This window comes from Micropterus salmoides, unplaced genomic scaffold (assembly GCF_014851395.1).
Source record: "Micropterus salmoides isolate LMB-PRFRI ecotype aquatic unplaced genomic scaffold, ASM1485139v1 Ms_hic_scaffold_11, whole genome shotgun sequence".
Lineage (NCBI taxonomy): Eukaryota > Metazoa > Chordata > Actinopteri > Centrarchiformes > Centrarchidae > Micropterus > Micropterus salmoides.
In genome coordinates this window covers 15,533,572-15,546,781 of record NW_024040152.1, presented here as the reverse complement: position 1 = coordinate 15,546,781, position 13,210 = coordinate 15,533,572, and the positions used below count along the sequence as shown (strand labels likewise).

The 13,210-nt window shown below is 40.7% G+C and overlaps 1 protein-coding gene across 1 annotated transcript; it reads right to left on the bottom strand.

The window, feature by feature from the left end:
• Positions 1 to 871: 871 nt before the first annotated feature.
• Positions 872 to 11,872, bottom strand: leng8 (leukocyte receptor cluster (LRC) member 8). Its single transcript, XM_038711271.1, has 15 exons — positions 11,526 to 11,872; positions 10,660 to 10,798; positions 10,066 to 10,233; positions 9,803 to 9,883; positions 9,111 to 9,537; positions 8,301 to 8,460; positions 8,027 to 8,197; positions 7,461 to 7,709; positions 7,214 to 7,375; positions 6,769 to 7,063; positions 6,011 to 6,112; positions 5,836 to 5,904; positions 5,615 to 5,744; positions 5,309 to 5,516; positions 872 to 5,225 (listed from the first exon to the last, which is right to left on the bottom strand). The coding sequence occupies exons 1-15, from the start codon at positions 11,564 to 11,566 to the stop codon at positions 5,063 to 5,065; spliced, it is 2,565 nt and encodes an 854-aa protein (XP_038567199.1). The 5' UTR covers positions 11,567 to 11,872; the 3' UTR covers positions 872 to 5,062.
• Positions 11,873 to 13,210: the final 1,338 nt, after the last annotated feature.

Here is a 13,210-nt window from a genome sequence, read left to right as displayed (position 1 = left end):
TTTGTTGCACCGATCGAATACTTTCTAAAACTAATATTTTCTCTCTGATTGCAATCTTTCTTGTAACTTTCTCTTCACACTGCTGCTCCTGTATAGTGTGTAGGTCTAGCTTTATTATCTTATTAAATTAACTTTTTGCTCTTTACCTGTTAATGTATAATTCTGATCTCTACTTTTGCTCATTTCCCTTTCATCAGTAGTTGTTCTATTGCTCTTTGTGGTTTGCTTTTCAAAATGTTTGATTTCACAACCAGGCTCAATTTCATAACAAAGCTTTTATTAGTGGTTTATGCAGAAATCTTAGTTTGATTTTTTTCTCTTTAGATGTATATAAAGCTTTCAACCTTGAAAACTGTTGTTCCTGCTTTTCTAGTTCTCCATTTTAGTTGCCCATTTACTTAATTTTCCATTTATACTTCACTGCATAAGCTCAATCCTTTGCTGTTCTTTCCTTCTTTCTAATAGCATATCGTTTCACATCTTTTACTGCTGTATTTGTTTCGCCTTTAGTTTAAACTTTTCCTAATGTTTCTGCCTATAATGAAACCCTTCTTTTCCAACTTCTTAATTCACTTTGATTACATCTCATACCTCAAATGTGCTGGCTGAAATAAACATAAATTTGGAAGGAAAATTCTCAATGTGAAGTATTCAATCATATCCGTATCTAATCTTAGTGTAACAGGTGCCTCTCACTCAATATTTATATTTTACAATAAACTCTGTACAAAATCTGACTCCTCAGATCTGTGACAGATTATTTTTAACTGCTCAAATGCTTGTGCTCTTGTTTTATCCATTTCTCTCTAAATTTATTAATCAAGTCTGCCTGTAAGCTTTCAATTTAATACAGGAATATATGAATACTGGATGCCCTTTATACTTCATTTTTATTTGATTTTTCAAAATATGTACATAATATTTACAAAATGGCAGTTTGTCATGTCAGATCTGTAGAGGAATGGAGATAGGGGAAGCATTGCAGATAAACTTTCAGCTTCAGTTGTTAGTGAGCTGCAACATAAACTATTAAAGCACTGCAGACGCAATAAAATACTTACTAGTGAGTGACTAGTGGCACACGGTCACAAACATACTCAACAGAAAAAGGAAAAATATAAGAATGAGAAGAGAAAACAATGCTGATTAGAGAGTTTGAGGAGATGGGAGAGGACAGCATGCAGGGAGAGGAAGTAAGAGAAAGTGAGAACAGACAAATTCAAATGAAGAGTTAAAAAGGAAACAGCAGGAAATGAACACATCTGAAGTGAGGGACGTGGGAGTTGTTCCAGTGTCAAATATCAAGGAAGGCATTACACGGACTGATGGGAAGAAAACAGTAACATGGGAGAAAAAAAATTACCAAGAACATGACTCAAACATCAGAGGAAAAGCATCCAAAATGAAAATGTGTATTGTTAGTTGTCTGGGGTGAATTTACTACTTTAAAAAAAAACAAAACAGAAAAAACGTTTTGGGCGGTTCAATGCTGAAAACTTGAGACATCAGATGTACACCCTTTAACTATGTGTAAAAATTTTTTTTTTTACATTTACACAAACCAGCAGCTATGAATCAAGCTCATCACATGTGAAGAAACCAAAGCACGCACCAGCACTTGTCAAAGAAACTTTGCCTGAAGAAGACTGCATACTTAATAAAAGAAAATTGTTACTAAATGTAGGTGAATTTTGAGGACATGTTCTGTATGCCCAGACACATTTTTAGATGAGGGCTCAAACTCTCAAAATTACTCTACTGTAACTGACTCCAATAGGGTCTGTCAAGCAAGCAAATACAAGCCAAATTATTCCTTACTATAAATAAATAGGGTGAAAGAAAAAAAAACCTGAATGACAAATTTTAAACAGCAAACCGTTGGTGTATTATTAAAAAATAAAAATAAAAAATGTAAATGCATCTGGACAAACAGAAAACAGTACATGTTGACTTTGTCAATCGTCGAACATCATTTTCAAAACTAAACAGGTATCATGTTGCACAGAAAGCCATTTTAAATATTTGGATTAGCAGCAAATGAACATTTTCAACGTCATTATATGAGGCTCCCGTGTATTGTATCAGCTGTATGGCTTCAACTTCAGTGGGTCAAACCAAGACTTGGATTGCTCACAATTCACTCTCTCCGGCTGGCGTCTGGAGGTGGTTCACCCACTTTTCACTCCGTGTGCTCCTGCAACGCAGCAGTGCTACGAGCTGAAGAATGAGAAGTCTGGTGGTGTGTGAGAGAAAGGTTTAGGAAGCGAGGGGAGGGAATGGAAAAGAGGACGGAGGGGGAGGGGGGTCAGGTAAAATGAAAGTGGAAAGAAAGAAAACATACTGAGATTATTGTCTTTACAAAAGGTTTGCTGAAATAATGGTCAACAAAGAACAGTTTGGAGAAACAAAGTGACGATCCAGGTTTACGAGGGAGTTTTGTTAACCTGATGCAAATTTGTCCTTTTGTGGAAGATGTTAACATTACGTGGGTTTGTCAAAGGTGGTCCATGTACCACTGATTATATACCAGCTCTGCATGGAACTATCTGCCAACACAAGACTGCTACAAAACAGGCAAGTGACACGTGTTCTTCGAGTTAAGGGATCGTTTTCACGACCAAATTTGTCATTTCACTGGAAATTGAGCATGACATCTCGGCAAATTTTGATTCAAGAGCCTGTGCTAATGTTTTTAGAAACTAGCACTGGAAAATGGCAATTAAATCTACCATGACAACCACTGTGGTGGTGACAACACAGCACACAAAGCAATCCAGACCTGTCTGCAGTTAAGATTACATATTCAGAGTCAAAGAATTTCGCAAAACACAGGAGGAGGGGAAAAAAAAAAAATTAAATTCACACTTACCCACGTGTGAACAAAAAACCTACACTATGCACTAATCAAAAAAACAAAACAAAACAAAAAAAAACACAGCAGCAATATTATACAGTATTTACAGACATATTCTGAAGACAAGTAAATATGTAGATTGTACAGAAAGCCTGCATCCACTCGTGTTCTGGTCAGTTACACCACATACCTCAGGCGCAATATTTCTACAGTGATAATTAAAGCTGTTAAAAAAAACAAAACAAAAAACAAAATCCCTCCATTTATGAGGAACAATGTCGACCTGTGTTTTCGATTTCAGCACAATTATTGCATATGGTGGAACATTAAGGGTTATGTTGGTTAGGGGTACAATTCTGAGCCGTCTAATCACTATTAAGTAACGTGACACATCCCCCCCCCCCCCCAATCATCATGCAAGACAGTGTGCACCACCACCACCTCTATTATTCTTTTAGGTCCAGAAAAGCACAAACCTCCTGAGGATAAAGGGACCAAAATCTCATCAGGGAGAACTAACTCCACTGCCATTTAGAGAAGCTTCTGTTTTCTTATTAAGGGAGGCTACAAATGCAGATTTTATTTTGGAAACTTTTCATAACTACTGGAAGAATTGACATAAAACACGACTGTTCACGCTACCTGCATCTCCTACTTAATTCATTTACGGTCTACATCAGTTTAAAACTTGTTTTGATTTAAATACTTTACCATGTGACATTTAGACAGCAGTGTGCATCTATGCAGTAAAAGGTCTGGTATCTTACTGACTTATCACTTTTTGGTATTTTAGAATATTGTCAAATTTGCTTTGATACTTAATCTATCCAATAACAAGCTGCAAACTTTCAGAAAAATCTTCTCTGTAGCTCCATAATTCTTTATCCTTTAGTCGAGACAATACTGCTGCCCACAAAACACAACACAGAAAACATTTCACACAGAAGAAATGTGAGGCAACATCTGTTGTGCCGTCATCCACCTCCTTCCAGAGAAGTCCCTTTCGCTTACCAGCCTTGCAAACACCAGAGCCAGATGTAGCATACAAACCACTGATGCTCCACAACGCAGAATTCCCCTTCAGTTGTCACAGGCATGGCAGCATAGATGCCCCTTTCATTTGAACATCTGGTGAGGTTAACCACCGTGGAAGAAAGATGGGCTTCATCGCTGCGCTGTTTTGATCAGGCCGGATTCCACTTGCTGGCAAGACTTCTACCTGATGATGGAAGCAGATTCCCTCTCTGCCTCTGGATCTGGGGATGGAGCTCAGCTTCGAGGGTATGTAGGAGTGAAGAGATCACCTTGATGAAGAACACTTTCCTCTATCTCCTTTATCATACACAAAGTCAATGCTCATCAGATTGCAACCCCCCAATGCTGGCCAACCATTTCATGACTGCGCCCAGCGAGTGAATACTACTTAATTAAATCAGGAACAAGACTTTCTGACATCAGTCCATTGCTTTCACGGGTCATATGATTGGGGACAAGGAACAGGACGAACAGCCAACTGTAGATACCTTGACGATAACCTGGTGCAGGGCAGGGCATACAAACCACCAACTCTTCTTTCAGACAAACTGCTGGCATCTTCTCACCTCGTTGTCTCACAGTCTCTACGAGGAAAGTGTAACGTTGACCCGATTCTGTAAGCTTGACTTCAAACGGGAGACAGCTGGATGAATGACTTGAAGAACTTGCCGTTTGTATTTCCCTTTTGGTTGACAAGGCTTGAAACCTCAGGTCTTGGAGCTGTTTACTTGAGGAAGGAAAAAACATGACAACACTGTTAGCTTTGACATCTGATGGCGGTAAAGGAACAGGAACCATGAGGGCCTCCCTGATCTGGTTCTGAGACTTTGTGGCCTTTAAGTGCTGAGATTACATAATAATCCCAAATCTAAACTGTTCACCCACTTTTCTGGCATTAGAAATGTAGTGAGATACCTTGGGCATTAGCCTAACCTACAATGTTTGAGTGACAGTGTGTGCAGGCTCCTTGTATTTGAACAGTTCAAAATCACATCTGCCTTCTGAAATCTGAATCTTTCAGTCGATTATTCTAGCAGGTATCTTTCTATATATAGTGGTAGTCTGCCAACTACTGTATTTGAACTGGCTGAGGTGTTTGAAGTGCAGTGCATTGTATATGTTAGGCTCCATGATGGTCCCCTATTGTCTCCCTTCATGCTGCTCCCCACCCTCTCAGGAGGCAGCCAAAGAGGCTGTGCTGGTTTTGCAGTCTATCTTTTGGGGGTCAGAGGGGATAAAGGCGACACCTAGCCCAGTAAGAAAGGCCATACAGGAGTCTAAACAAGGGAAACCCAGAGTGGACTGCACATACTGCACCGGTAAGTCAGGCCTGAACCTGCGGACAGAGGACAGAGAAACAGGGATCAGCACATAAGTAGCTAAAATTTTCAAAATACATCTTTCTGGAACATGACTTACGTTTTGAATATGGCCCGAAGAGCAATCTTTCTTTCCCTCTCTACAAACTTGTCAATAAGGTATGAAGCCATGCGCGGGGCTTCCAGGTACAGCTTAAAGAAACGGCGAAAGTTTCCTAACGCCCAGGCAGCACGGAGTGCAAGAGCATGAGCCACACACACATCTGCCCGCAACGCCGGGGTCAAATATACCAACTCAGTGGTCAGATCTGGAGGGAAAGATATATGGCCACAGTTAAAATGATCAAGGAGAGGGTAAGAACGCATATGTGATGTGTAATAGTGACTCAAAACAATGTGAGCAAACCTCCAGAGTTTTTAGTGAAGATGTAATACAGCAATCTATATGCTGTGAACTCTCCTATGTTGTCCGAGGGATTGTCCTTATACAGGGCCTTTAGTTGGGTCTGGCACTGGTTGAACTCTTCATGGTCTCCCTAAAGACAAGAAACATTCAGCTAGTATTAAAATAATGCACAGAGATCACTTTTAGCTAGCGCAACACTTACAAAAGGACAACAGACTCACCTTTTCCAGAGCAATGCGAGCATGACACTCATACACTTCCACTGTGAATTCAGTACGAACTCCTTGGACCTGGATAAATAAACACATTTTAAAAAACAGAAGCAAACACAAACCCTGACAGAAGTTAACATTGTAATAAAGAAGAGCAAATGAAACATTTATGAAGATAACGAACCGTGAGGTCCTGTCGTATGGACTTCATCTGTTCACAAGCATAGACATAGTCCTGGTGGGTTTGCCAGTGGGCTTTCACAGCCTGCAGAGATTTTCTCAGGACCTGGGTAAAAACAATTTCAGAAAAAGATCTAAGTCTGGATCTGGATATTCTGTGATGAAGAAGGAGAGATAAATATTCAACGGCCATCATCAGGACTAGGGCTGAACAATTTATCGTTTTCAAATTGAAACTGCGATTGAAAGAATGCGATTAGCTAATCGTGAAAACGGCAGCGTAACTGACCTGTTTGAAACAGTCATGGAGTTACAAATTAATTCTGCTAACCAATCACAAGCGCCAGCCACCTCCTATTATGGTCCTACTCACCAAGCAGAGTGTGCACAGAGCATGTATATTTTACAACAACAAACAAAACTAAACAAAAACGTGGGATAATGGCATCACCTGAACAGACACAGGCAGCGGCTGTGCTGCGGTTTTGTCTGGCGTCAGCTCACAATGAAGTGTTTCAGCAGCGGAGCATTTAGCCTACACGTTATTATATGTGTTTTAATTTGTCATTTGGTGTGCTTCAACTACGAAAAACAGCTCTCTGTAACCCTAACCCTAACCTTTCCCACATAAAGCATTTCAGAATAAGAGCGTTTTGCCTGCCTAACTTGTTCAGATTACCCCCCCCCCAAATTGTTCAGCCCTAATCAGGACTTCAAAACTACAGCAAGAATACAACTACTGAATAGAAGAGTATGAATTACTTGCACAGGGCGCACAGTGGAGGCGTCCGGAGCGCAGGTGAGCCTCAGGTAGGACTTAGTAATGTCCTGGCATGTTCCCACAATGGGGCAGTCCTCCCAGCTGATGCCCTCCTGTGATCCATCGGGTAAATCCAGACTATTGATGGAGAGAACCAGGGGCTCTGAGCGGAGCTGCTTGTGGAAACGAGCTGCTCTGCTCTGCTTTTTGGCTTCTCTGTTGGGGTCATGGAAATCCAGACCAGCGTTGCCGCCTTTCCTCTTCTTTCCAACAGTAGCATTGGAATCCTCCATGTTCCTGGGAGTGTAAAGTTAAAGGTTATTCACAAGCTATAGCAGTGTCATGGTGTCGTAAAAAAGAAAAACATTTTCCCTTCAGAGGTCAATGAGGGTAGGGACCCGATTAGACAGTTCAATGTCATTTTTGTAATAACATCTATTAATTTACCGCCTTCCTCTGTTGGCTTTTCCTCTTCCCCGTCCCCTCTCTCCACCTCCACGTCCTCTATCCCTGTCATTACCACGACCACGTGCGCCTCTCTGACTTCGCCGTGACAGCTGAGGTCGGAGGTCACTGGAGATGCTGCTGTCTGACTGGGAGCCAGAATCACTGGGAGCACAAAGACACATATAAAAGGGGACATTTACAAGAAGTCCACACTAACCACAGGAAAGGATTGGAAATGGTGTCTAACCTGCGTCTGTGCCTTTGGTTGCTGCGGTCCCTGTGTCGGCCGTGGGAGGGGGATGGGGAGCGGGAGGAGGAATTGGAGGAACTAGAAGAGGGACTCCTTTGAGAAAATATATTCCTGTAGTGGCCCAATCTGTGTCCAGCACCCCTGCCTCTTGAAGCTGCAGCCGCTGTACTTCCACCACGGCTCACTGAGCCATCTGATGACCTCTGGGATGGAACAGATTCCCAACGAGACTGCTTGACCTTTAGTCTAAAAACAAAACAACGAAGGCCCAAGTGTCAATGCGTGTTCACCCTGCAGCAATGCTTTCAACAAGTCACATGAGTCCACAGCTATTCAGAGGAAAGAAATCCATTAATCCAGTTTGTTTGCAGTAGAACTTATTAAAAACAAACCTAGAATTCACCTCTCAACTCAAACGCCACAATATTGTAAATTGATATTTGTTTCATCTGCAATGCTCAATTGTCATGGAATAAAGACATTTTAAAGCTTAAATGACGTGTGTGTGTGTGTTGTCCACACACACACACACACACACGGAACTAAACTACAATTAAACTCACTCTGGCAATGGCTCACGAGTCCAATCAATGGTATAAGCAGAGCCATCCTTTAACCGGTCCTGCAGAACTTCCTTTAGGACTTTCTCTGTACGATCTTTGTCTTCCTCCGTCTCACAGGCTGTGAAACAGCGCTGCACGTATTCCTTCATGGCTTGTGGCCAGTCCTGAGGTCTGGAAACAAAGTATTTTAAGTCAACATATTATTCACAGATCAAGAAAAAAAAAAAAAGACAACAAAGACGACAGAATCAGTGGAGACAGATCCCGTTCTTACCGTGTCTGAGCACCTCCGGGTGCACCACTGGTACTAGCTGGGGAGGAAGGAGTTGGATTCAGACCTGAGGGCTGCTCGCCTGGAGGAAAAGTCTGATTGCTCTGAACCTGATAGGGCCTCTTGTGAATATTGAACTTCACAGAAGCTGTCCCAGGTGCCTCTGTAAGAACAAGAAAAAGAAAAACAGAACAACATTTTGGGATGGGATGTTTCTGATTGGTCAAACATCAGACGCAGGGCACGATTTGTATAATTTAAACATGGATCGTATGTCATTACAACTGCTGCTAAGCGAGACACCTGCCTGTACTTCTACCTTTCTGTGTAAGGGTGTTCCTGGTATGAAGATGCTCTCTGTCTCTCTTGTAATAACAATCCTATTGACACATACTTTCTGGAATGTACCAGGCAAGATGGCTTTCTACCCCTTTACATTCTTTGTGCATGACTATACTTACTTTGGATCATAGGTTATATGTTTTATTTGAATAAAATGAATACATATAGGCTGCATATTGATTACATAAGTAACACCATTTCCACACCAAACACTCATAAAACCCAGATTTAAATGTTCTGGCCACAATCTTAGTCCACTAGTCTACTTACTGACATTAATAGTGTAATATAGTTTTAAAGTTTTAGTTATTTAGTTCCAGCTATACTGCAACAAGCATGTAATTTGTGTACTCAAATGTAGTAGAGAGAGCATGTGTAAGCTGCAGAGAAAAAACAGAGCTAGATCAAACTTTCTTTAGTAATTCAGTTGAGAAAAAGTTAAATGCTACCTCACAAAAGAGTAAATCTTACGTTTCATGCGGTGCCACAGTTGCTGTCCTTGTTTTTGGTTTTTGTTTTTGTTGTCTCCTCTGCCGAGTCCTGGTACATACTGGCCTGACTGCTGTTGCTGCTGGGATGTATTCTGAGAGGGCTGATAAGTATTCTGGGCCTGGAAGCCCTGTCCATAGTTAGGCCGCCCCTGGGAATGATTGTAAACTTGCATTTGGTTTGGGTCGCCAGGTGGGTATTGCATGGAGTTAGTGGCACTGTAAGAATTTTGTGATGGATGAGCGGGGTACTGAGAGTTGGGTGAGGGAGGAATAGGAGGGGGTGGAGGAGGAGGGGGTTTCTCTGAAGTAGTTGGGCTCTGGGGTGGCTGAGGAGTAGAAGGGGGAGGAGGTTGTGGTTGAGAAGGGTAGTTGGGGGACTGGTCTTCCATCCCAGGCACTGGAGGAGGCTGTGAAGAGGACGACAAAATTTATTTTAGGAAAAACCAAATCAAACCTTTCAGAAGATAAATAATAAAATAGTCCCAGAAGGTACAGAAATCCCTGGGGAATAAACTGAGCAGGTAAAAACAGGTATTAATTTGCCAGGTGCTTATAGTTCTAGCTTTTTAAAACCAAAGAGATCAGTGACAGAACCATGATTATTCCTGTGACATAATTAAGGGTTACACTACAGAGGTTAAATATTTTGCTTGTTAAGTTCTTGTTATATACCTGTCCATTAGAGGTTGGAGTTCCTGGGTAAGGGCCTCCTGCAGGTACTCCATACTGATTTGGTGGATATGCAGCGCCATACTGCAAATTCAGAGAAACATGCATTTCATTATAGAATCTTCGCACAATTTCTTGGCATCAGATGTTATTTTGGGAGGTGCAGATGTAAAAGCCTGGGTAGCCAACAGTGTTGAATACAGTACATGCCCCGCATTTCAAAATGTAACATACTGATAAGAAAAAAAATCAATTTCTGTACTTACTGGACCCATGGGGTAGTAGTAGTTATAGGGGTATGTGTATCCAGGATAATGTTGCTGAGTTTGCTGGTACCACGGATAGTACTGCTGTTGTTGCTGCTGCTGGTGTTGTGGCTGCTGCTGTTGCTGAATGGCAGTAGAGTCTGTCACTGCTGGCTGAAACTGACCGGCCTGAAATGACACACATGCACAAATAGCCTTGGTATTTTAATCCAGAACATGGAGGAAGTCATCCAGCAGGGACAGAAATGACAATGTTGCCAGAATATAAAATAACACAAATGTGTGAAATTAATAACACTTATTAAATGATTCCCCCAAGTTACACATCCATATGCAAACACCTGCATTTCACAGCAATGTGGGTATCTACTAATGCTGTGACAGGTAATTGGGAATTATGCAGCACATTGATTATGTCAATAGCATGTGAACATTTTTCTATTTCTTCTTATTCCACCTTAAAATGTAGCTGACCAGATTTTTATTTATTTGATGTTCTGTGTCCACATTCGTATTTTTAGATTCCATGAGATCAATTTAAATACCAGGTGTAAAAAGAGATAAGACACACAAATAATAATAAATTCAGTCCACCTCTGCTGTGGTCCGGTTGGCTTGTGTAGTCTTAGCAGTGCTCTGGCTTTGACTCTTGTTAATGGAGGCAAGTGCCTGTCTGGCTTTCTCCCATTCTGGGTTTTCATGAACTTGGCCATCACCAGCAGCACTATAGGACCTGCACACAACACAAGAACTTGAGTCAAGGGTGATTTTGGAAATAGTATGCTTTAACTTTATCAACTGCACACATACAAGCTCAATAAATATTTAGACTGATTAACACCACAATGATTATCAATGCCAACTTAAACATGTCCTAAAAAAAAAAAAAAGGTATCATATTAACGGTTTACTTCAAAACAATTAAAGTTTGCTCTCATCAGTCAACTATTTAACTTACTTAACAACTTAAATCGATTACACTTCGTTCATTGCTAACGTTACCTACTTAGCAGTTGAGTTATCTAACATCCAACCGCTAATCATCTTAGTCTAAAGCAAAGCAGATATCCATGTTAACATTAGCCTGTGGATGCTAAACCTGTCCCGACATTTCAGTTAAGCTAACAGGTGAACCGTTGAGTCAAGTGTGTACAGCGTTAACTTTTGAATAGTAACGTTACAGTTTGCTGCACCAATCCGTATCGCCGACACAGATATGACTTAAATACAGTTTAAGGAAGATTAACGTTAATCAGCGAGATAATACACTAGCTTCCTGTTAACCAAACCAGTGGCCTGTATGTAGCTAGGTGTACTAACACTTGTCAACACGGAGCTGAGCTAGCATAATTATCGTTAACTCCATATTACAGCTAGCCATCACTATCATACATTTTAATGCATAATGTTACGTTATATCACATTATATTTTTGTAGCTAGAAAAGGAGACCCAACATACCAGTTAGTTGTAGGGGTTGCTTGTGTCGTGTTGGCCGCCATTTCGCCACAAGTTAGCCTTAGCTCGTTCGCTAGCTAAGCTAGCTGGCTAGCAAAGAACTCTGCTAAAGTCGTTAGCTCTCTTGCTAACAGTTACAGCAAAAGGTAAACAAGATGAAGTCTGACACGAAAATCAACTGTCCGATTACTAGAAGAGTAACTGTGAATACCGTGAATAACTCTACCTATAACAAGTCAAAGTTTAATATATTTGGAGTAAAGCTTTAAATTAAAAAATATGCACATTAGCATATTCGCTTCCTTCTTCGCTGACGACCAACTCGGACCAGACTGCGGATATACAAAATGGCAGATAAGTAAACTGGCCAATTGAAGTGGGTTTTTCTGTTTTGTTGCCCAGAGTACGTCCTCTCAGGCTCCACCAATCAAATGCCTACCTTTGTGTTTACGTCAGAGCCCTATTGAGATACTATCATGTCAATCATAACGACGGGGCGGGATTGTACTGCCTGACAGACCAAACACAGGACACGTGTAATCCGAGTTGAAATTCCCTTTGCTCAAATTGAAAAGGAAAAAGAAAACTTTACTAAATTCTAATCACCAATAATATCTATCTATCACCAATTATCAGTGTAATCCACAACTAATATTATTAATCTCAACATCAGCACATGTTGTCAGTCTATGTGTCGCCAACATGACACTATTTAGGGAAACCCTTAAGCACTAAGACCATATTTGGGAGGCTGGGCAGCTGTCATTTTACTCAGTCAGTTGATACATGTATGTTTCAACTTTGTGTTATTTCTTAATTCATAGGCATGCTCACTCATTAGGGTGTATACATTTTTTCTTACCTTCCAGCAAAGCACACACAGCTGCAGGATGTGTTGTTTGTGTGTGTGTGTGTGTGTGTGTGTGTGTGTGTGTGTGAGAGAGAGAGAGAGAGAGAGAGTGTTACATAGAGGGGAGTCATTTCCTGTCAGTCTCATTCAAGCTTTTTGGAAGTCCACATGGAATACAAATGATATTTGCAACTGTTGTAAAGTTAATTAAATGTGCATTTTGCTGAACAGCAATGACTGGCAGGGCACGCAATGTATTTTTAAAGATATAGAATATAATTGGGGTCACTTTGGTACCAAAAATATACTGATAATATACTTAAAATACACTTACTTAATACACTTATTTATATATAAGATTTTTTTGGTTGTTATATTATACTATATTGGATGCACAGCTTTAAAATGAATAAAATACTGTAGGCCAATTTAGAGTAATTTCCAGCCCAGTGATATCATGTGCCTGCTGAATGAGTAAGTTGTTCCCATTGTTGTCTTGTCGGCTACATCATCACACAAATATGTTGAGTATTTGTGACAAAACCTTGCAGACAATGACTTACTACCCAGCCCCATTGTGTGAATACCTGGGGTTTGGTAATGCTTCTGTTTCTTTAACACATGGGAGGAAGCTGGACTCCACTCCTATTGTTGATCCAAATTCAGCTTTTCTTTTTAAAGAGGATTTCTTACTGGTTGTATGAATTAAACGAATGTGAGTGAATCATGAACCAGACTGACACCCTTCAAAAATATTGTGTCATCAGCTAAGTGGTGCACTGTATGCTGGTTAAACTTCACTAACTGCATTCCATCATAATTGTAGCCAATTTCAAAC

Bases quoted from the DNA above. Each gene is read 5' to 3' on its own strand.
- leng8 (XM_038711271.1), bottom strand. From the start codon at position 11,566: ATGGCGGCCAACACGACACAAGCAACCCCTACAACTAACTG. The intron at 9,884-10,065 runs GTAAGTACAGAA...CTGAATTTGCAG, and splicing joins ACTACTACCCCATGGGTCCA to TATGGCGCTGCATATCCACC. The intron at 8,198-8,300 runs GTAAGAACGGGA...CTTTGTTTCCAG, and splicing joins CCCGGAGGTGCTCAGACACG to ACCTCAGGACTGGCCACAAG.